We start from the raw sequence: 24,402 nt of genomic DNA on the forward strand, positions 1-24,402 counted from the left end.
TTACCGTCTCGATGTTACTTTTAAGTTAAGGTCTGCAATGACCGTTTTCTGCGAAATGTGGGAGACAGCTTTTGTTGCCACACTTTTGACAGATAATATAGGCATGCTCATAATGAAGGTACAGAATTTTTTTTGTGTTACATCGTCAGTTTCTCAATGTCCCAGGCGGTTATGACCGGGCCGAGTGTCTGAAGTGCGTGGAGTTGTATGACCCAGAAACTAATCTCTGGGACACGTTATCCTCCATGAAGGAAGCACGTGGTCGTTTTGACATCGCTGTAGTCAAAGGGAAGGTGTATGCCATTGGTGGTAGCAATGGCACGACGGAGCTCGCCACGGTCGAGAAGTACGATCCACAGGAGAAGAAATGGACTCAGATCACTCCTTTGCCTCTTGCAAGGTGCAACATAGGCAAGTGCATTGTCCGTTAGCTTCCTGTATGTGTACGTATTATATTAGATATATTTACGTAAAAGTGGATCTATAAGGCGTTTATGAATGCGTGTTACTGGGAGAAGTAAATGACGCTTTGTGCTTGTTTGTTTTCGCTTGCTAAAACAGCTGACTTGTTTTTAAATGTATGATCCAGGTTTTGTTGACACGTGCTAATCGTGAATGTAAGTAAAGTTGTCACACTGCACACCATGGTGGTGCTTGGGGGGGAGAGAAGGTATGGCTCCTACTCGTTCTTGAACTTGGCAGTGAACCCAAGTATATTGCAAGACACTTCCGATGCTGCGGAGAAACTCGCAGCGTAAATTTTCTGAGCTGAAGATAAAAGAGTATTAGTAAGTTCATCTGAAAAGTTTGAAGCATCTCAAGCAGACAACCGGACAACCCCCGAAGAAGAGTTAGTAAGACGCCCCGAAAAATAAATGAGGAAATTATACGTAGTGTTAGTTTCCTCACCAAAATTTGACCTTTGTCTCATTAGTGTCGAGAGTTTTTTTTTTTGTGTCGGTGACCTATGCATGGGTCATCAGACTAATTTCCCCACATGGTTACGTGGTTGGCTGGGAAATTCCTATGTGGAATTCACCAGTTGGGTATCTCCCCCCCCCCCTCCCGCCACCCAGTAATTTCAGTTTTCATAAATTCAATGCAAAATGCCCATTTCTGTCCAAAAAATTTGAATCTGTCGATGAATTTTAGTAAACTTCTCTGATGCGTTTCATGGAAAAATTCTTCAGCTCTTATTGAATTGTCACGTGCGTACAGATGAGTGGACACCAGTTTCAATAGCACTCTGCAGGGTTGCAAACCTAACCTGAAAGGACCATCCGAAACAGCACAATGTCACAAGCAAAGAGTAATCATGATTGGTATTTATATGCAGATGTTTACGTATTGATAGTACAACTTTGTTATTCAGAAAAGGAGCGTGAATGAACTACCATTTTGAGTATTTTAATTTGAGGTATGCCTCTTTGATTCAATTAATGTATTTGTCATACGCAGATAATCACATTAATGTTGACATACTTTAAGAAATGTTTTATTGAGCTCAAAAAATCAGTAATTCCTGCGTAGTGGAACGAAGAGTCGTAAAACACAACCTTTTCATGACTAATTCTTGGTGTTGAAGATGTTTGCTGTGGTTTTCTGGTTAGGTTGTAGTTTTATCCACCCACAAGATTGCACAGTAACAACCCAGAAGACCACACCGAACATTTTCATGACTGAATTGCCGTAAAAATAAAACTCTTTTCTGCGCTAGATTAGGTCACGATGCGGTCTATAAAGTATTAAGTGGATTACGAAATCTTCGTTCACTCATTTGGTTAATACGAGAGCCTGACTTCCTTTACCTTCGTAAATATGGTAGTCCTGTTGGTCCAATGTGAAGACTGCTAAGTCTTGTTTGGAGGATCATGTTTTTTAAACAGTAGATGGTAGGAACTTAAGAAATTGTTTCTTATTTTATTGGACTCTTTATTCGTAAAAATATCTTCCCATTTTTATCATAAGATGGTAGAATGTCCAGCTTAAAATATGATTGGATCGAAATATAGCTGATGGACGAAGTCCAAAATTCTGATTTTACAGATCGAAATAACTTGTTCGTGCAGAGGGTTGGTGGACGCTACAATCTGTTTCTATTTTCGTGGTGGAGATGTAAATATGAATAGTAGGACAGCTGGGCCGTACGGGTCATCATCTGGTGAATAGATGGTGTTAGGAAGGTGAAAGGATGTCGTGGGAAGTGGATTATGGCACCTTTCGAAAGACGGTTTCCTGACTGAGCACTCCCGTGTGTATCGGACAGAATTTGAACCAAAGTAGCTCTTAAATATAATGCTGTACTTCTGAGTATCCGTATAATTTTTGAATATTAAATAAAATGGCCAACATTTTGAATGACCTGGTGAGATCTTGGGCATGGTCATGAGGTTGTGTTTGACTGAATAATCGAGCTAGATTTCTTGAAGATTTTTGTGCTCCGATGTTGTGTGACAAATGTTAATGAATTTACAAGGTTGTACTGTGAGTTTCTCTTTATGTTACTTCTCCCAGTGTCATTTATATGAACTGTGTGTAGGTTCTGTAGGTTCTACCATCATCTATGGCTGGTGCTTGGAACCCAGGAATAGCTTAAGATTACTTTATGAAGTTGAATCTTTCTTTCATAATTTCCATCACAAATAAGAGCAACTTACCACTATAAATGAAAAAAATAATAATTAATATGTTTATTTGCAAGATACCGCTATATATTTTAGATTTGAAGCACGGAGCTTTACATTAACGGCAGAAACTTTGTTGGTTTTCTACAAAATCGTAATTTCCAGATGTGTCACTTTTACCCCCAAGACTTGTTATTTTTTTGAAAGCCGTGGCTAGGTGAGAATGGTGTTATGATATGAGAGATTGTGTGACATCCTCATTCTTACATGCAAAGGACTGGGAGCTCTGCCCCCCCCCCCCCCCCCCCCCCTTGGGTGGTGTACTTACGAGTACATTTTTGTTTTTAATTTTTCTGCTGATATCAGCTTTTGCCGCTCAACAGATTATAATGTGCCCCTTGAGTCTTAGAAGAAAATCTGCAATTCATAATGTACTCGTTGCATCATTTGCCATAGAGCGTTAGATGAGGCCAAGATGGAGATTAGTATAGAGTGAATCAAATATAAGGCAACAGCATTATTTTCATGTCCCCATAACAGCTATTATGGCTAAGAAATTTATAAAATTATTAATGCTTTTTAAATCATAGTGTTACATGTTTATTTATGTAATTAGAAGTTAGGAGATGGAAGTAAGATCATTTATTTTTGGTTATTAGAACAAATATTTTTCTAAATTTTATAAATGCTCATTGTATCGGGGTTGCACCGCATGGAAAAGCGTTAAGAATATGTTAACGAGGAAGTGTTTTTCTCTAAAGAGTTTTAATGATTTTTGATTAAATCTCTCTCTGTCTGTTGTGGCAAATTTAATCTGGTATCTGCAGCGTCCTACACATGTAATGGATATGAGGATTTGTAAAATATATTTTAAAATGTACTTCAGTTTATTTTAAGAACTTTCCTTTCAGCGTATTGTAACGTGTCGTTAGGATTTTATAGAACGTAGAAATTATGAATGTAAGAACAACTTCATTGCGTTAAGAGTCATTTTTGGTTTCCAAGTACCGTGTTTGGACCGACAAGAAGAGGATTGCAAGGTGTAATATATTTCAGGAGCATTTTCCACAGATGTGTGTAGAATTAATGATGACATACAGGAGTGTGCTTTGTGTGAGTTCTGTTCCCAGATGTGTGTCAGCTCAGAGAGACTGGTTGTAGATTACAGTCAGGTAAGGCCTGCAACCAATTTCTTCACTCCATATCAATTGCCAAACATTTTAAATATAGTTTTCCTCTTGTTTGGTTTGGCACTTGATTCTGGTTTTTTTTTTTTAAAAAAAACGTATTCATCTGTAGAATAAATTTAAATTTTAGGATCCTTCAGCAAATCGAGTTTAACTATTCTACAATTAAAACATTTGTTTGTTTCCCATTTGCTTTTCAGCATCACTTGTGTGTCGAGGTGTCGGTTGAATGATCACCCTAGCCAGTGAAGAACAGAGTCTACCTCTTAAAACTGAAAATAAGGGCTTTTAAACCATGTAACAGTTATAATGTGTTGGTACTGCTCCTAGACGGCCCAAGCCGCCAAGTTCTCGCGTCATAGAAGTCCATTGCCTGAATAAGATTGATGTGGCCCGTAGCTGCAAGCCCGTCAATTTCTCACGGTTCAGATCATGTTTTCAGCGAGGCACTGGTTATCTTTTACCAGGATTATGTGAATTGTACTTGTCCATAGAAGGCTTGTGACTTCCTACAGGCTACCGATCACTGTTTCCAGATTCCACAGGAAAGTTGTTATATCTAGGTACGTGAATGACCGCAGTAGTTTGGTTACGAATGTACGGGCTGAAAATTGATGTGGGGGGGGAAAAGTATTCTGCGTGATTTTGCGTTCGGAGAGCCGTGGTCTCGAACTTGGTGTTTCTTGCGATGGAGAATGTGCTTGTTATGGGTCTTGGACCAAGACATTATGAACTGATGTGTTGCGCCCCTCCATCGTGTAATTAAAAGTCCCAACGAACATCGGTGAGTAATCAGGTTGTATGATTCTTAGCTCTAAGTGTAGTTAGCGTGCTGATACGAAAGGGAAATGCTCCTGAATCGGCTTGTACATTCAAAGCTGGTATGAGAGAATGGTCTGTTTAGTCGAGTCATTTGTGAGCTGCTACTGACAGATGACATCCATGCTAGTAACAGCAGATGAAGATAACTTTGTGAGTGTATTGTGCAAAAATAATAATATATATTTATATAATGTAGTTTAGGTTGATATTGAGTAGCTTATATTTTGTGAAATAGAATAATATATATTGAATTCTTAGAATAGTGAAGTGTTTTTTTCCCATTCCAGAAGTTACTATTTATGTTTGCCACTCTCTTGAATGTTACTGTTTAGAGACAGTAATGACCATGAGTTGTGTACGTAGAATTTGGGTGACTGGCTCAGCTACGTCTTCAGCCAACCATCGCATCGTGTAACGTTTGCACGTGATGACGATGGAAGTAACGCGTTCTATTATTACGTCTGCTGACAGGTGTGTGTGATCTGAATGACCTGATTTACTGCATTGGTGGATGGAATGGCCAAGTAGGCATCAAGCAGTGTGATGTTCTGGACCCCGTCACAAGACAGTGGAGCCCCGTTGCTCCGCTTCAGACTGGTAAGGGCCACGGCAGGATTTGGATAGTCGTTAAGTGCGCAGATAGATTTTAGGTTGTTTGTGTTTTGCTGTATTTAAGTTCTTCTATCTTTTCACCCTTCAGTCTTTGTAGCGTTTCACGGCAAAATCAGTTTTACAGTGTGTTGCCATGATGATTGTTAACACTCAAGATACATGTCTGAGATTTTTGAAAATTTAATATTTTAATTATTTATATTTGATTATTATTAGTATAGTGACTTGCTACGGACTGGATGACTGGGGTTTGATCTCTAACGGGAGCAGAGGATTTTTCCTCTAGCCTCTGCGTCCAGACTGGTTCTGGGGCGGCCCACCCAGCCTCCTATCCAAAGGGTACCGGGGTACTTTCCTGGGGGTAAAGCGTGGCAGGGTCGTGACACTGACCACTCACATACTGAACTGATCTAACTCTCGCTTGCTGTTCATAAAAATTTTATTACCTTTGGTACTATGTTTATCACTTTTATGATTTCCCGTTAAAATACACGTTTTTGTAATTTAAATAGAGCTTTTTGGCCAAAAAGATATATGCTGTATTTCAGGGCGCTACCAGGCAGGTGTCTGTTCCATGGATGGTCTGGTGTTTGCAGCGGGCGGGTGTGATGCCTGGAACTGTCTCAGCTCTGTTGAAGTATATGATCCACATACAGACGTCTGGACTTACGCCAAAGGAATGATTACTGCAAGGAGAGGGTGTGGTCTTGCTGTTTTCAAAGGTAGTTTTGTTGGTCTTTGCCTAAATTTGGTTTTTGTGTCAAACATGGTTCTGTAGCGTTTGTTTCTAATTTCTACTTTTTTTTTCTCTCCATAAAGTTATGTTAGTATGTCTGAATGATATATATTCTAGGAAGGCTTTATGCTGTTGGAGGGTCAGATGGCACACACTCCCTGTGTTCAACTGAGATCTATGATCCACAAGAGAAAATCTGGACTCCGGGTCCCAACATGACGACAGCGAGAGCCAACGTGGGAGTTGCAGTTATAGGCAGTCGGCTGTATGCAGTTGGAGGATTTTCAGGTATGATCAGGATTTTGGTTAATTAAAAGAGAGAAAGTTAAAATGTAAAGGCAATTTTAGTTTACCTCAAATATGAAATTGTCGAAAATATGTCGGATATAAATAAGATGATTCTTCCCTCGTTTGCACATAATTGGTTTTAATTGTTTTTTTTTTTGAGTAGTGATGGTATTTAACACACGACTCCTTCGTGCATAGAATTTATGCGAGAAGAACGGTGATCTGTGATCCGCTTTTGTGGTTGGAGCGCGCGAAATCTAGAGAAGTTACGGAACATCGACGGTTCATTTTGTCGATAATTGTGTCAACAGAGGAACGAGAAAAGTATTCGTATATGTTGGACTACTCTTTGATTATTTTGTCTAACCTTGTAATGAAGTTTTCTTTAATTTTTGACGTACATTTGTATTTTGTAAACCTGTTATATTATGAGGAGTGTTAAAGTAGTTCAGAAATCTACATTCAGTTATGTAAGATCTACGAGCTGAGTACCAAATTATGTAGTGACACTCCAACTGTGGTGGGGAAACGTGCAGTGTCCTTAATTTGATGAATTATGTTGGAGGTAGCAATCATTTTATTTTCCCTGCTGCTTGAATTTAACAACAGTTAAGAAGAAATTCTTTACCAATTACTGTGGTTATCATTGCGTGCCTGCATTCTTCCATCCATTAAAACGTGTTGGTTTAAATCTTTTGGGTGGAAAAAGTTTGCGACTACATTGAAAGATCTAATCGTCAAGTATTAACATACGTCATTTCTGAGAACATGATGGATATATGCAACAAAATACCCATTTTTCATGTGGTTTTTTTTATAAATTAAATAAATTATATTGAAGTAATGAAGTAGCTAATAGAAAGGCTGTGTAATAATGTCCTTAATTATCTCTATTGGATTATGGAAAATGGGAAACTGGAGAGATAGAAGAATTTTATACTGCAATTATATGAACACTCAAGCAGTCTGCATTTTTTTTTCCCCCTTTGTTATTTAAGAAACACGGATAGTCTTATTTTAGAGGTATTTTTTTTTTTAAATTATAACAAGGTTTTTCATTCTTATTTCTGAGGTTGATTTGATTGTTTTGCAGGCAAAACTTTCCTTAACAGTATTGAGTACCTGGATGAGAAGACAAATGAATGGACCACGTTTGTTCCAAAACTGGTTGCAGAGGAAAGGGTTGGTACAGTCTGCTTAGACATAAAGCAGGAGATTGGGATACGTCTGCAGTCGGTTGATCTACAGCCTGAAGAAGAGAATGAAACTGTTCACGTGGTTGGAAATGGCAGAGTGTCTCACAAGGACACGAGCCCGGTTGAAGAGACTGTACTCCCATGGAGGAAACGAAGTCAGAATAACAGTAGAGATGCCTGCCAGCAAAAATCAAATGATGGAGGGTATTGAGAGCCTCAAGAGGTTGGAGCCCTCTAGTTAAAGCACTTTTATGCTTCACAATTAATCGCTGGGTGTTCTCTGTTTTCAGGAAGCCGGTTTCTTTTCCTTCTCCCATTTTTTTTTTTGAAAAGTTTCAGTGGCACATCCTTCCTGAAATTTGAAATTCAAGGTCTATATGCCATCTCTTGTGTTTTGCACTGATGTGGAGTAGTATTGTTGTAATTTGCCCCAGTTGAAGCAGTTTACGGTGTTTCGTTAAATTTGAACATTGTGTGTTCTTTCTCACCTTGAATTAGTTTGAGAAATAAAAGAAATATGATTTTTGGAAGGAATTTGAACTTACCAGACATTGAAAGCAGGTATTACGTATGTAAAAAAAAAACTTTACGTGTGGACAAGCGTTTATCCTGTGTGTCAGAAAGCCTACAGCATAAGAGATTGACGTAGTGCAGAATGCTCGATTGGCATTATCAAACGATCTTTTTTATTAAGTCTGGGCTGTATTTTCCTGAAGTGACTGTGTACATTTTTCTTTACCTTCCCAAAGACCAATTGTCAACTTAACAAAGTCTGGATGTAGTTATGGAATGTGATGCCATGTAATCTACAGGTGTTTCAGAGGAACCTGTCTCATCCATCTTCATGACAGAAGTTTCTTGAAACATTGGTAGCTACCTACAAGACTACATGTTATAAACCAGGATTTCACAATCCATATATCTGCCATGAAATCCTCATATGAATGCAGATAATTTCATGAGATAGTTTTTGAATTTGAAGATATTAAAAATAAAATATGCCGTGGTCTCATTAGGCCCTGGTGTTTGAATTTTTCTCAGGTCCCTCCCGAGCCTGTGATTTTGGCTACACTTGTAAATTGTTATTAATCAAAACTCATGGCTGAGGCCTCTGTAATAAGAGTTTTTGAAGAAGATATATTTCTGGCTTTGACAGGGTACTAAAACAGTTGTTTATTGCATTTTTTTTTTTAAATTTTGATTGACACTGAAGAAACTATATGAAATTTTTTGCAGTTAAGGGATATAATTCAGTTACTTGTGTGTTATGAAATTTTATATTAATGTATGTTTCCATAATACACGGGTAGCGTGAGCTCGTACGTAGATGAAACCAGTAAACGCTGTTGGGTATTTTGTGAATGATTAGTATGCCAACTTTTTATATTAAACTTACAAATGTAATATTTATACAGATATTAAACCTCTATAATCATATTTAAAACCTAGATTGCCATTTGTATCGGTACCCAACAGTGGCTGCTGTCTTACATCTATCACATTTGAAGTCTGCGCTGCTGGTTAAGAACTTCCCTTCAGCTTAATTTCCACATGATTGCAATTTAAATAAGCGTTTGCATCCTATAATATGAACATTAATTTCTAGACTGAATCTACTTTTATAAATTGCCACTTTATATCTTCCATACAGCTGAAAAATAAGCAAATCTGTTGATTTTATAGATGTCCGTCGATCTTGGCGCAGTATAATAAAATGCACATTTATTATGTTGAAGAACGTGTTCTCAGATTTTATGAACTAAATTTTTGATTTGACGTTAGTAGTACTGTACACGGGGCAGATGACTTGGGTAGTGTTGTTCGTGGTACATCGGTACATATCATTTCCATCTGATTGCCATCTAATTACCAGCGTTGAGAGAAAATTCAGATTATTTGTCTGATCACAGAGGACTATTATTGTGATATCTAAATTTCTCTTTTCTTTTTTTTTTAATTTATGGGATTAAATTTTGTGATGTTCTGACATCATTGCAGTACAAGCCATCCACATGTCACGTGGTAGTGGTACCTATGAATTTGTATTTGGGTGATAGGATTGCATTTTGAAGCCTTTGTGAGTTGTTGTTTTACCCGTCGTCCTACGTGAGTGACCAGATGCAAGCAGCGTGGGAGGCCGGCTGACACGGAAATAGTAAAATGGCTATTCGTGTGGCACTGTCCTTTGTACTGGTGAAGCGGTCGGGAGAGCGAAGCGGCCAAAGTCCGATCGGTTGACGAGATCAGATATTTTGATATTTTTTGCGCGAATCGCGGCAGTTTGCTGTGCTTGCCGTACAGTACAGGGAAGTCTCGGGCATTGGCAAGCTGTGTGTTCTGCATTTCATAACAGTGACGGGAACATTATCGAAAATTATAATTAATGAAGTGAAAAGCAGATGCATTCTTACGTATTCATGAAAGAGTTTTGGTCTTGTTGAATTATTTCTCAGTTCCTCAAACAAATGGTGAAATTCACCGTACACTTCCCTCTCCGTGTAGATAGCGTTTCTTGGAGTTCCCTTCCTTTTTCTGACAATCAACATTTTCAGAAAAACAATTTCGCACAGCTGAAGATCGTGTTTCGCTGACCATGACATGATGTTGAACGTGCCTTGGTCACCTCTTGCGTTCTCCCATGCAGGAAATGTCAACTGACTTTGTCCGACCATTCACACCGCTTATGCCGCTCGCTTGTGATTGCTTACGTAGAACATTGCCTTAGTGCCACTTATCCTTGGAGAATATGGCATAATTTTAGTTTTTAACTTCATTATTTCCATGTGAACGGGAATTTCTCTGATATATTAGATTCATTCAAGAGTACACATTTCAAAACTCGTTGAACCTTCAACTAATTGAACACTTGTTTATGCTATTGTATGTGAGGTACACCTAGGATTTATGCAAGACGATGGATGGTAATTGTTTAATTTGGCCACACTTTACAGAACTGTTGGGGGGCGGGGGGGGGGGCTATAGAATCTTGTACCTACTTTGAACTATTATAAGTGCATTTAGTTTATACATTTTAGTGTTTATGCTATATTGAAATGACTGTATTATAAATCATTGTTTGCATCTTGGTCGTACTGATGGGTGACACTGGAAGTAGTGAAGCTGGGTCCAGAAAGAATTATGTATTTTTATAATGTATATGTATTCAATTCTGTAACAGGTGTCAGTGTATGCCGTAATATCTGATGCGGAGAAAACCATGGTAACTGTTTCTGGTAATAATGGAAAATGAACCTGGTGACCATTGAGAAAAGAAAACTTGTATGTAATCTGGTACCTTATCAAACTGAATTTAAGGTTCTGACTGCAAGCCAGATTTAAATTTCAGACTTCTAACGACACTGGCCTTAGGTTGAATTAAATATCAGTTTTTCGAAAAACTATTGAAAATGGAAAGGTGAAGAATTATTTTTGACTAGAACACAAATTTTTACAGATTTCAGAGCATGCAGCTTTGGGTGTGTCAGCACTTCACATTTTATCCGAGACCAAATGTCCTGACAGATTAATGTATTTGTGAGATTAATGAGTCAAATGCATATATAAACCGCACCTGAATTTTAAGAATAAATAAAGTCACATTTATAAGCCACATTGGAGTTATAAGTTGATTTTCCTGCAATTAATAGTCTTGTTTAAATATTTTTTTAGTTCAAAAGACATGGGTTATAGTGGTTAGCATAAACGCCGTACATTCCTTGCTAGTCTCGTGATTTTGTGACGACCAGTCGCTGTACATGTTGCTGGTCTTGGTCTTGCGAGATTTCATGACAATCATCGTGCATACTGTCACACATCTGCCAGTCTTGCACAGTGTGGCCTCTTATTTATTTGTAGTTTGTCTAATGACACTTTTTTAGTAGCTCAGACTACAGCGACTTGTCTCCTAATTGCCTAAATCCATGCATAATGGAAATCGTGCCATTACAGTAGATATTTTGAGTTCTCGATTATGAGATGTGGGCGATGGTGAAGTGATTTGTGGTGTGTATTTCTGAATAAGTGGTTGCTGTCGACTAGTGGCGATCGTTGGTTGTTTGATCAGGCACTACTGAAATGCCACACACTGATTGTGTAGTTCTGGGAGGTAAATGCTCTGTAAGTCTTGAAAGTAATTTAGAAGTAAATTGTGTTTTGTTGACATTTTCTGACAGAAAGATAACAAAGTTAGGAAGAACTGCATGATGTATTCTTTACTAAATAATATTAAGGTATACAAAACAAAGGATGGGGTATCCATGCTTCAGAAAGATGAAAATGTTTTGATCCTTGGTCTGAAACCATGAAGGAGACTGCTTCACAAACAAAGGCATAGATGTAGGGAAAAAGTATGGAACTTTCAGGTTCATAAAGGCAGAGAATGTCATGAATAGTTTAGTGAAGACAGCTGTTCAAGAAGGATGCTGCTTCATAGAGTTAGTTAACCTCTCCTGTCTTCTAGCTGCCGACCTCTACGGCCCGTTTCACACATACACGGCGACCGTCCAAACGGCTTATACGAGAGCTTTCACATGCACCAGTACCGTCTATACGGCCGTGACCGTCCTAACGGCTTATACGAGAGCTTTGACATGCACCAGTACCGTCTATACGGCCGTGACCGTCCTAACGGCGTACCACTTGGTAATCTAGTGAACAGTTTAATGGCTTCCTTCACACGTGAGAGTTCTGTAACTTATGTACCAACCTTGTGAAGTAATAATCAGTGAATGTGAATTTATATCACGCAATATGACAAATGTACAAGTTGATATTGATTATCTAATTTCTTTAATTGAAGCGAGGTCAGTACTTTGGGACAAAACAAGTGTTTTATACAAAGATAGAAAGGAAACGAAAAATGCTTGGAGGGAAGTTTTCGTAGAACTGAAAAGTGATTTTGAGGAGCTGGAAGACAAAGAAAAAAATATCTATGGTAGGTTTTATTCTTTATTTTATAATTGTTTGAATTGAAATGTAATGAAAAAGTTTTATTACACAATCGTTGCAATTTGTTAACAATTTTTTTCTCATTATGTTGACCATTGTTAAAACTAAACTTTCTACAGTAAAATGAATTGTTCTACAATTAAATATACGTATAGCTACATCTATATTATTAACAGTGGTGTTGGCAAATTCCCAGTGGAACCACCAATTACAGTTGTCACATAATATACCTTTACTGACTTTTTCCTGGCAGGAGCCACACTTGCCTGATGACTCATTAGACCTATTCTTATCTTCCATATCTTAAAACTTACTTAAGTTACAAAGGCTTAGACTAAATAGAACTATTAATAACAGTGAACATATTGGAGATGTGGATCTAACTTATGTCAAGTTATTATATCAACACAAGCCTTGACAATGTCTACAGCAAAATCAGGTTGCAAGTTTATAGCTCGATGAAAGATCCTCCATTTATTACTTAATATTCCAAACGAGCATTCTATGTGCCTTCGGGCTCTAGATGGACGATAATTGAAAACTTTTTGTTTTACTGTCAAGTTATGTCCACCACACGGACGAAGTAGGTGTTTGTGTAGCCCAAATGCTTCATCTCCCACCAAAAAATAAGGTTAGGTTACGACTTATTGATCCTGGGAGACATTTACAACCGCCTGCCAGATATCTGAAACAAAAGCATTAATAACGAAAAAAGCTTAGAATAATGACAATAATAATAATAATAATAATAATAGTTCTAGCATGTCGAAATTAGCTAGCATATTTTAGTTGATTGGTATGAATCTAGTTTATTCTTATGGTTTTTTTTTCAGCTAAAGAAGTGATGAAGAGGTGGGTGAATGTTCGAGATGCTTTTCAAAAATCTATTAAAAAACAAAAAGAGGCTACAAGATCGGGAGCTGGAAAGCCAACTACAAAAACGTACATTTACAATGCACAGTTACAATTCCTAAGGAACGTGTTCCTGGAACGCAAAACGGAAGATACCCCATCAGCCGATATTGGACAGCCGGAAGAGGCAAACGAGAAAACACCTCAAAACACCTCTAATAACGAAGTTACTCAAGCAATCGCTAAGGATTTCAAAACGGCAGTAACACGAAAACGTAAATCAGACAATGTTGAACTAGAAATGATTCAAGCTCCTAAGGATCAATCGGATCGTCATTTGTCTTTTTTCAGAGGGATAATTCCTTCATTGAACACTTTTGATGACGACGAGATATTAGAATTACAAATGTCGGTGCTACAAAAAATAACATCCATGAAACAACGGAAAAAAATGGTTTCCTACACTCAGTACTCTGCTGAAATTCATCCTACACGCATAAACACTAGTCGGCAGGAGACAACATCAACTGAAGGCCATCTCTATCAGAACGTGCGTCCACAATTGTCCAACCACAGGCCGAGTACTTCAACTGGTTCAAGCAATAAGCAGACTATTTCCTATAGACGGAACCGGTGCATGTGAAAACTCAACGGTGCCGTTTGGACGGTCGCCGTATATGTGTGAAACGGGCCTAACCCTCCGTGTCTGATCTTGTCGCTAGCAGACGATTTGATTAGGCGAAATGATAAAATATGGATGTTAAATTCCTTCGACTGTCATCTGCATTTCAAACCATGGCATAGCACTTATGCCCTGGATGTCTTAAGTTGTACAGGCAGGAATAAAGAAAAAATAATTCGTTGAAGTGCAATACGTTTCATTATCAGCTAAGAGGTTAAAGACTTGTTACAAGGTAGAAGTAATAATTTTATCTTTTTCACATTTTACGTTGGAAAACAAGACACCTTGTAGAACTTGGATGTAGTCTGTGTAGGATACCGACTCATTAGAAGTCGGAGAAATGGATGAAATACGTTAACAATGTTTAAGCTCATTCTGAATTGAGTAACATTGAGAATGAAATGAGTGAGAATACACTTGTACATAAAAACACTCAAATTGCAGGAGAGACATACAAATGTGAAATTTGTAATAAATTCTTCTCTCATAAAGGTGGCCTTAACCAACACCGATGTTTACACACTGGGGAGAAGCGTTATAGATGTAACAACTGCAATAAATGTTTTACAGAGAAAAGTCACCTTGATAGACACCGACGGACGCACACAGGAGAGAAGCCTTTCAAATGTGAAATTTGCAGTACTTTTTTTTTTTACACAAAAAGGAAGTCTTGATACTCACAGACGTATGCATTCTGGAGAGAAACATTTTAAGTGTGACATTTGTAATAAATATTTTACTCGATCTAGTTACTTGGCTGTACACCAACGTATACACACTGGTGAAAAACCATATACATGTGAATTTGCAGTAAGTGTTTCAGGTGTCGTGGTAATCTTGTAAGCCATATCCGTACTCACAGTGTGGAGTAGTAGTGTTGATTTCTACTTGTAGATTATTTAACAGTTGACATGAATTGGGATTGTTGTAAAACATTCTTGTTGGGGCACTGACCTTTATGGACACAGCTTTGAATTCTGTGCATATTTTTTTATGTTTTCCTCAACCATGATGAATCTGCTATAATCCTTTTAAGTTACAAAGTGCTAAGATGATTAAAGGAAGTTGAAAAATATGGTTGCATCAGTCTGTCAAGATACATTGAATAAAAACATTTTCTGACACATGAATCACAATCTAAGTTCTCATAAATGTAAGCACAAAATATTTCACATGGTGTTAGAAATTAGTGTATTCAGCTAGGTTTTTGTACCATTCTTGAAATACAATTAATTTTTTTGTCATCTATTTTGTTATAAAATATTACATTGAATTAATTTTAATACGATTGCATTTTCTGCATAGTTTCCAAGTGGTTTCTTATACGACTTTCATGCAAAAAATACATTTGCCCTCTGTTTGCATCCTGTCTGATTGTGATGTAAAAATCTTGTGTCTGGTACAGAGCAATGCATTTATTATTACAGTATCTCACTTTTTATGTCCCTTTATCTTAATCTGTTTGTAGTCTTTGCCTAATTTTGCTGATTTGTTGAATGTATATCTCTTAGAATCACATAGCTTGTAGATTTCTATCCCAAACCATCTGTTTCTTTGGAAAAACTATTTCAAGACAACTGTGCATCTGAAAAATATAATGACTTTATCAACTGCTAAATGTTCACTTGGGCTGTAATATTTATCACAAGCATCACTGAAGCTTTCAAGAATGTAAGTAGGATTTGAGGTTTTTGCGGTAATGAGTCCAAAGATGGCTACAACTCAGAGGACAGCCATCTAATGTAGAATAGTTATCATTTTCCACAACCTGTCATAATTTTCATCTCTCTTTATCAGGTTAACTTTTGTTGGCAAAAAAATGTAAAAGTCTCAATATTTTGGAGAATCACATTTCATTGTTTCCATAAATGTCGCAAAGAACTGGAAAAGTGAGGATGAGTAATCTTTGTTTGTGACCCACACTAACAGATAAAAATAAGTACATTTCTGTATAGTTACACAAGGCAGTGGGGAGTTTTCTTTATCGAATGTGTCCAAGTATTGGTGGTCATATCTGTTTGTCTCTTCTACCATCAGTTGCATAATTTCAAGAAACAAATCTCAGTGTGGAAGTGTCTTTATGTTTGGTGCCTCATTTTGTCTTAACCCAAAGGGACTATCATAGGTACAGAAGGTTGAGATTTTGTAGTGTCAATCCACTCTGTGTAGCCTGTCTCTGTCTTCTTCAGTGTCACTGTCACTTTGAGGAGGAGGAGAAATGGTATATTCAAATTTGTGGGCATCAGAGTCAAAGTCTGTAATTAATTTTAATACTGTGTTGCCTATTTGAAGCCATTCATGTATCTTGCACCCAGAAGAAATATAGAGAAATGCTCCTCAGACTTTAGGGCTTGGAACTCGCCTGTTATACAGATTTAATCTCATGCAATGCCTGGGTTATGTATGTAACCCAAAGTAAAATTTCTTGATGGCTGTCTTCTGGGTTGTTGCCCTGATGATGGAGGCACCAAGGACCTCTGAAACGTCGGTACACTTATACCAGTATACACGGCGCAACAACCCAGAAGACAGCCAACTTCAGACTCACCGCCGTGAAATCCTCAAATCCTATGGTTTCATAGTAGTTTCACAGCCTCTGTGGATAGACAGCAAGATATGGTTTAATGCCAATTATCGTCGTAGTGGTTCAATAGTAGTTTCACAACCGCTGCGGATAGACCGTAAGATATGGTATTGTTATCGTCTGACCGGTTTCATAATAATTTGACAACTGGTGCGGGTAGATGGCAAGACAGGCTATGTGCAAGCATGTGTGTGTAAAATAACACATGCCACGTACGTTGCCAACCTTGAATTACGGATCTGTATGTTGGCCCAATGTGCCCATACTCCGAACAGTAGTGAACGTGTTTAAATTGGAATCCATATTCTTAGTAATATGACAATAAATTCCCATTATCATTTCAGTCGTCTGTCTTAAGAAAAACTAGAGCGAAGAGAAAGTATTTTTAACTACTTTAATGGTAAGATAGAATAGTTGTGTATTTTCTCTTTTTCAAGTGGGCTAAATTTCATGCGTTCTGTAAGAGGTTAAGTTTCTTTATATTCAACCATTATTACCATAATTATGAAATTTTTAAAGATGAATGTGGAAGATAAAATAGTGTGCCATTACGTACTTTAATGTGGTTCCCATGTGAAAGCAGGCAATCAATCGTTTTGCCATTTTATTAACCCATAAAACACGTTCTTCCTGACGTGAGTTTTGTTAAATTTCTGGATAAGCTTGTCACAATTAGCTATTACATCACATATAAACTTTCATTTCGGTATGCGAAATTCAGATGCTGAAATACAAGGTATGGTTATACGAGGCTGTTACAAATTCAAAATACGGAAAATATTATTGCAATATTCGCTGGAAAGAAAGTTTATTTCACGGAATTGTGTTCTACGCGACATGTAAAATCATGTTAGTCCATTCCTTAACATCTGTTAGAGTGGAAAATTAAATAGCACTGGTAAATACTAATTTATTGTTTCGAATGTTCACTGATGAAAATACATTTGTTTGATTTATTTATTACATGAAATAAACATATGTGTTATAATATTCTTAAGTAAAAACTTTATATGTCTTGATGTGGAAAGTGAAAAATCATGGAATGTAGACACTAACGCTTAGCATATGATGTTTGTCCAACAGATTTACAGTTTTCTCTAACACATTGTTACCTCTTGTTCCTTAAAATCTGAATCACTGATTGGTCTGTTGTGAAACCTCACGTTGTGTGATGCTCTGCTACAGCTGTAGCTCTGTGATATAGATGGCCATCGATCACTCCTTGGTATGCTTGCAAAAGACATCAGGTACCTTCTTTCAACTTTTTATAATCTTATTGTGTCATGGTGGAGCCTGTGATTCATTTTAGTTGCCATGCATTCTGGATTGATACATCCAATAACCACAGATGAAGCAACATGAGGATGCTGCAGAAGAAAAGAGATGCTAGAAAAACAGGAAATATGTAACTGGTTAAGAGAAAACTAGGATACTGCAGAAAAAGAAAGATTTTAAAGAAACAGATGCAGTCAAATGACAGTGAGGAAAAAGTGAGGATGTTAATGAAAATGAGGATTCCTGCAAGAAACAGATGCAGCTGAGTGACAAGTGAGGATAAGGCGAGGATGACATAAAAAAAGGCATGATGAAACTTAATCTGATTGGTAGGAATGAGAAAGCAAGGATGATTCAGAAGAAAAGTGATGTACATCAAGGCCAACATAGTGAAATGAAAACTCAGGAAGGAACAGAGATGTTGCAGAAAGAAAGAAAGGAACAGGAAAGGAGAGTAAAAAAGGGTAGTGCGCATGTGACAAGTGGTTTGAGTTTTGAGGAAAATTCTGTAATAGAACTAGTTTGGGGAGAAAGTAGGGAAAATTCCATCTTTCATTGTAACCCATGAATTTGTTCTGAACTTCATAAATCAATTTTTATTAAATATTTATATACTATGTGGTCACTGGCAGACAAGTGCAGTGGTGAAATGTATGGTGTTTCTGTAATGGAAAGTTTTATTTTCAGTGTGTAGAGGAGAGCTCCCTGAACCACCGAACGCATTTTCTTCTCATTCAGATCGCTTCTTGGGGCACATGAGAATGTACAACAGTGATTTCCAGATGACTTCTCTTGGAGCTTCTAGAAAGGTATGTGACGGTAATTTCAAACCAGCATTTAAAATTCAAGGCAAACTTTACCACTTACCAGAAATTACCCCATGCTGGAGGACAACGCATATTTCTCAACATGTCTACATATTGTTTGTCTTTTCATACTACAGCTGTCAAATCACCTTTCACTCGAGTCTTTATGTCATCCTGTTTCATCCCTAATAGCCTACATTTTATTAAAAAATTTTAGATTAAAAATTGTTGTAATAGACTACAATTTATTTGACAATTTTCTGCCCTTTAAACAATTTAAATGACCAGGTTTAAATGTTTCCATTCACATCATTCATTTTCAATTTTCCATGCATATTTGATGAAATTATAACACTGTCATGTTTCCAACATCCTGTTGTGGAAGGAAGTACAAATTTATCATGCGTATTAATAAGTTTTTCCAGGGTAGCTTAGTCAGTATAGTGACTGGCTACAGACTGGATGACACGGGTTCAATCCCTGACAGGGGCAGAAGATTTTTCCTCTAGCCTCTGCGTCCAGATCGGCTCTGCGGCCCATCCAGCCTCCCTATCCAGTGGGTATTGGGGTCCTTTCCCGGGGGTAAAGTGTGGCCGGGGCATGACGCCGACCACTCACTTTCAGTAAATAATTATAAAACAGCAATGATGATTATTACAACAACAACAATAATTATAATTATGTTACAGGACAACTGTGTTGTGAAAGTGGAGTGCAATGTAGATATTGAGACTCAACCAGGGCAAGAAGATCATCTCTCGGGTGTAGAACAGGAAGGTGTCCCATTTTCCTTTGTCGCTGTGAAGCAGGAAGTGGTAGGTTTTCTGATTTATGGTATGAACGGTCGAAATAATCGTGTAAAATGATCTGATACCATAGCTTAGAAACAGAAACATAAGAAAATTATGTAATTAAGCACTGAGCAGTTACACTTGCACTGTTAAGGAATGAATGTATTGATTGAAAATGTTTTTTTTATGAAACAGCTTCATAATTGTAAAGCTAAGCTGTGTTACGTGTCAAGCGTTGTCATGTGTCATTTGAAGTGGATGAAGCTGCTGGAACAACATCGATTACTCCTCCTATTGCCAGATACATTAATGAAGAATAAATGAATAAATAGTTATGATATCCTGCTTTGTTTCATCTCCCTGTTAAATTTGGAACATTTCAATAAATGAAACGACTAAAAACATGTAAAATGTTAGAAATTGTATCACGTGCACGTTTATCATTGAGCTGTCCTGTGGAGGTTAATGTTTCTTAAAAGACGTTGTGTTGTATGAAAGGTCCGTCTCTCATTTGTTAAACATGAGTGGTACTGAAGTAGAGTCTGCATCATAAACATTTATGGAATGAAAAGTTTTTTTGATGATGTTGGTGCACCATATGGCTAAAAAAAGATGGGAATGATCTCGGAAGGGTTAACTGTGTGCCGTGCTGATTGGGTTTGTTGCATCCCAGGAAGAGCCATGGGCCGTTACTCCAATCAAGGAAGAGCAGATAGATGAAATAACAAAAGAAGAACATGGGGACTGTTTGGAAGGGTGAGTGTACCATCGTGAACTTTGTCATAAAAGTTCACATTCATTTTTTAAAATTATTGACTCAGCTCTGTCTTGAGAAAAGCTGCTTTACCATCTTTTATGGAACCCAAAGGCTCATTGCTTTGTTCACAGTGGTTTGCCGACTGGACTTTATCCAGACATAGTTAATCCATGATCTAAAGTTGTCACAGCGACTAACATTAAATAAAATCTTATGTGCTCTAAGCCATATCACTCTGTAATAAATTGATGTTTCGGGCACCAGCTCCATCTTCATCGTCAGGATTTGGTGTGATCAAATCTTGATGATAGGGATGGAATTTGTCCCTGAAATGTTGATTTTTTTATAAACTAACTTGGGCTGATGGATGTGTCTGCATTAAATTATATATAACTGGAATTATTTTGTGCTATTAATATTGTTACTCAAATTTTCTCATTATTTATTTATTTAGAAATATAAGTCATGGAGTTTTATAGTTATTACTGTCAATACAAATAATTATAATTTACATAGAAAATATATAAGTATCTAAAAGAAAAGCACAACCACTGTAGGAATCCCATTAACACATGTTTGGACAGAAACAAAGGAACCGGTAAGACATTAAAGTAACATTTCGTTGTCTTTATTTTAGTTCTGAGTTTAACTTTGAGGTAGAATCACATTATTAATCCTCTGTTGGACATTCTGAACTAGTGAATGTCAGTACCATGAGAGGTTCAGGTATTCGTTATTCCTGTTCAGTTTTTAATCAGGCCAAACATGAGATTTTATAAAAAAGAAAGGAATGCCCATATTTAGGAAAGTGGTGAGTGATAAGAAAATCTACTTCTTTAACAACATTTTTATAGTTTTAAAATGATAAAAATGACGATATAAAACCTGAAGATGATGTCATAAAACATCGAAACATGTCGTACAATTAATAATAAGCGCCATAATAAATGTAACATCATACTACGATAAAAGCGCCATAATATAACATAATATAACTTATTGTAATATTTTATACTACAGATGTTATAGTGTTATATAAATTTTAACAACATTTTAAACACGTTTGTGTATAGACTGTGATAATAAATATATATTTGGTTTCAACACAAACATGACGCACTTAAGCTACAAAATTATATTCGTTATTCCCATCACAGTTACTTGGTGTAAAGAAGAAGGGTTTTCACATCAGGAGAAACATAATGATTCAAGAATAAGGTAGTCTTCTTAGCTTCAATTTTCCCCATCATTTCATTGCACGGTGGATTACACTTTCACGGTTGTTTATATTTATTGTTAAGTATGTTGGGTACAACACTGTAAAAATGGTAAGAATGGCTGATCATCAAGAAAGGTTATCGCAGCGTCCTTTATGGTTAAGGTGATGAAGAAACAAACACCTGTAAATTTTACCATTTTGGCACTTTGCAATTTACAGAAATTTGTGCAATTTTTTTCATTGACTGTTTTAATGTGTTACATTTCCTAAGTCCCATTTGAAGTTTTCAGCATAATAAAAAATAGAAGATTTCCTTTTTATTTTTCTTCACAGTGATGACCAATTACCCCATGAACAGGAAGTTTATGGAGGTTATTCTACAGTGCAGCTTGCCCCACATCTTGACCATGACCTGAAATGTGATGCAGATGGTGATTTCAGTACTAAGGATGTGAATTTCATTAGCCAAAAAGTGATCGAAGTTCACTCTGAATTGAGTGACAATGGGAGTAAAATGAATGAGAATGCAGTTAAAAATAAAAACACTCAAATTGTAGGACAGACTTACAAATGTGAAATCTGTGGTTCATCATTTCCAGAAAAATGGAAACTTGTCGGTCATCAACACATGCACCCTAGAGAACCTGTCAAGTGTGAAATTTGTAATAAATCATTCTCACATAAAGGTGCTCTTAACAAACACCGACGCTTACACACGGAGGAGAAGCGTTATAAATGTAACAGTTGCAGTAAATGTTTCACAAAGAAAAGCCATCTTGACAGGCACCGACTTATTCACACAGGAGAGAAGCCTTTCAAATGTGAAATTTGCAATAATTCTTTCACACAGAAAGGAAGTCTTGATACTCACAGACGTATGCATTCTGGAGAGAAGCATTTCAAATGTCAAATTTGTAATAAATATTTTACTCGTTCAAGTTATCTAGTGGTACACCAACGTATACATACTGGTGAGAAGCCTTATACATGTGAGTTCTGCACTATGAGTTTCAGATGTCGTGGTAATCTTGTAAGCCATATTCGCACTCACACTGTGGAGTAGTTGTGTTGGTTTCTACTTTTGATATGATATAACTCTATTTTAGGTCACTGACCTTCATGGCCACAGCTTTGAATCCTGAGCATATTTTGGTTCTTGTATGTACCACAGTGAATTCTGCTACATTCCTCAGGTAGCAGAGGTTGGTCCTATGCAGATAAGAGTATTGTTTGCTGCAAGTTGAAGGTGGTTTGTAGCATTTAACAAGAATACTAAGGAAACGCTCAGAGAGAGATGCTACTTAATTATGCGATTTCAAGTGTACAAGATATGTAGTGATGATATGATTAAGGTAAGTTAGAAAGGATGGTTTCTTTCATTATGTCAGTATGTCGTGACTACAATAAAACTTCAGTCGAACTGTACTTAATATCTGAACCATGTACATGTCAGATAAGTGTTATTTTTATTGAACCATTGTTGATTAGGTATGAAATTTACAATACTTTTTTGTATAAATTCTTGTTTTGACACAAAAACAGTCTTTTGTATAATATTACACTGACATTTCATATGTATAGATATTTTATCTTTTTCTGTAAACGTGCATCTCATTACAAGTACTCATAAAGAGGTACACATGTTGTAAAATATTATATGTACAGAATATTTCTGTTACATGAAACTAGAAATTAGTGTACACTATTTTTTTGGGCAGTATACATTTTTTAGTGTTTTGAACACTGTGATAAAAGAATAAAGTGGTTGACATTTTTTAAGTCTTCATTTGGAAATTATATAATTTTATGACTGTCATCATAATTCCAGTCATCCATAAAGTCCTTGTATTTGTCTGTCTGTGGCGTCTCTGTCTTTGGTTAATTGTAATTGTGCCACAAGTCTATTCAGCAAAGACACCAATATGTCTACCTAATTTTAAGAAAAAAATTGCGTTAATGTGTTTAAGTCTGACAGCAAAATGAAGGTGAAGGCTACAGTACATCCCTTGGTTGCCCATATTCCCTTATAGTCATTAGAGTAGGGTACTAATGATTCATGATTCATGTAAGAAGATTGAGTGCAGATGTATGTATATTTTTTTAATGCATTTGATGTATTCACACAAATATTCATTAAAATGATGCACTTTTATATAATTCAATTGTATGCTTCAAACCTTCCATATAGAACTCAAAGCAAGAGCGAATCAAAGTGGATACCAAAATATACATAATGCACAATTTATTGTTTGTAAATCACACACAATCCAGTAAATTTTTTTAATGAACAAAAGTAGTCATCAATCAGAATACCAGTGAACAACAAATTGAAAGAAATAGTTGTTTCCCTTCCACTTCTGTCTTTGCCAGTGCAATATATACAGTATGTCCAAGAATGATGGGTATGGTGGGATATCATTCTGCAATGATACACCACAGCACATACAGCTCAGATCATATATATATATGACATGTAGTTGTGGAGTATTACTTTACCTACACGCATGTATGCACACAAAGACAGACAGAATTCTATGATCATTTCAAAAACCCATGAATAGCAGCAGCAGGATCCGTTTTCTTCCATTCATCTCGATCTAATGCGTTGTCAAAACGCAAGCAAGCCAGGAGAATCACTACTCTTTTGAGAGACAATATGTAATGGAATATGTCCCTGCCAGTTTCATCAGTCCCAAAAATAGACTATACATTTTCAGGGTTAGATTTGAAAACAATGTTTGTGTCCATCAGTTCAGTTCTCCCCTGATTTCAGAATTTCTGTCTGTAGGATTAAATGTTTTCATTTGTACATCGCACAGTTTCTTCCAACATAACTTCAGGGGGGAAAAAAAATACATTCCCATGCCTGAAGCTCATAACAGGAATTTCCCAAAGACTTTGCTTTACCTTTTATGCCAGGTAGGTGGGACAATATTATGAGAAGGTGTTCGTACATTTTGTTTTGGTTCTTGAATGGACAATTTGTAGTTCTCTTGCCCATAAAATGCCTTTCGACCTCCACTT

General features: G+C 36.8%; 2 protein-coding genes and 1 long non-coding RNA gene across 9 annotated transcripts in view; 2 read left to right on the top strand and 1 right to left on the bottom strand.

Annotated features, from left to right (window-relative positions):
• LOC110832136 (influenza virus NS1A-binding protein homolog) overlaps positions 1-11,075 on the top strand; it is a 60,494-nt gene extending 49,419 nt beyond the window's left edge. For all 3 annotated transcript variants that reach the window (XM_022068853.2, XM_022068851.2, XM_022068850.2), the window contains 5 exons: positions 166-411; positions 5,105-5,230; positions 5,794-5,967; positions 6,099-6,269; positions 7,363-11,075. In XM_022068853.2, the coding sequence (XP_021924545.1) occupies positions 166-411; positions 5,105-5,230; positions 5,794-5,967; positions 6,099-6,269; positions 7,363-7,676 (1,031 nt within the window). In that variant the 3' untranslated portion in view covers positions 7,677-11,075. The remainder of the gene's footprint in view (positions 1-165; positions 412-5,104; positions 5,231-5,793; positions 5,968-6,098; positions 6,270-7,362) is intronic.
• A 1,324-nt stretch (positions 11,076-12,399) lies between these two features.
• On the bottom strand, positions 12,400-16,636 carry LOC110832142 (uncharacterized). Its single transcript, XR_002543834.2, has 2 exons — positions 16,495-16,636; positions 12,400-13,097 (listed from the first exon to the last, which is right to left on the bottom strand). It is a non-coding gene; the product is annotated as an uncharacterized LOC110832142 (long non-coding RNA).
• Positions 14,763-23,164, top strand: LOC110832138 (uncharacterized). Of its 5 annotated transcripts, none has more exons than XM_022068861.2 (5): positions 14,763-15,099; positions 18,493-18,614; positions 19,301-19,426; positions 20,076-20,158; positions 21,712-23,164. In XM_022068861.2, the coding sequence occupies exons 1-5, from the start codon at positions 15,072-15,074 to the stop codon at positions 22,439-22,441; spliced, it is 1,089 nt and encodes a 362-aa protein (XP_021924553.1). In that variant the 5' UTR covers positions 14,763-15,071; the 3' UTR covers positions 22,442-23,164. The 5 variants fall into 5 exon arrangements, with proteins under 5 accessions (XP_021924553.1, XP_021924558.2, XP_021924556.1 ...); XM_022068866.2 differs by lacking the exon at positions 14,763-15,099 and adding an exon at positions 15,552-16,627; XM_022068864.2 differs by lacking the exon at positions 14,763-15,099 and adding an exon at positions 16,736-16,930.
• The last annotated feature ends 1,238 nt before the right edge of the window (positions 23,165-24,402 follow it).

This window comes from Zootermopsis nevadensis, unplaced genomic scaffold (assembly GCF_977971745.1).
Source record: "Zootermopsis nevadensis isolate Lab colony 2312 unplaced genomic scaffold, Znev_1.0 Znev_ptg000010l, whole genome shotgun sequence".
NCBI classification, from domain to species: Eukaryota; Metazoa; Arthropoda; class Insecta; order Blattodea; family Termopsidae; genus Zootermopsis; species Zootermopsis nevadensis.

Coding starts and splice junctions, on each gene's coding strand:
- LOC110832138 (XM_022068866.2), top strand. CDS start 16,375: ATGGCTGTCTTCTGGGTTGTTGCCCTGATGATGGAGGCACCAAGGACC. Junction 19,427..20,075: donor TCGCTGTGAAGCAGGAAGTG/GTAGGTTTTCTG, acceptor GTTGCATCCCAG/GAAGAGCCATGGGCCGTTAC. Junction 20,159..21,711: donor CATGGGGACTGTTTGGAAGG/GTGAGTGTACCA, acceptor TTTTCTTCACAG/TGATGACCAATTACCCCATG.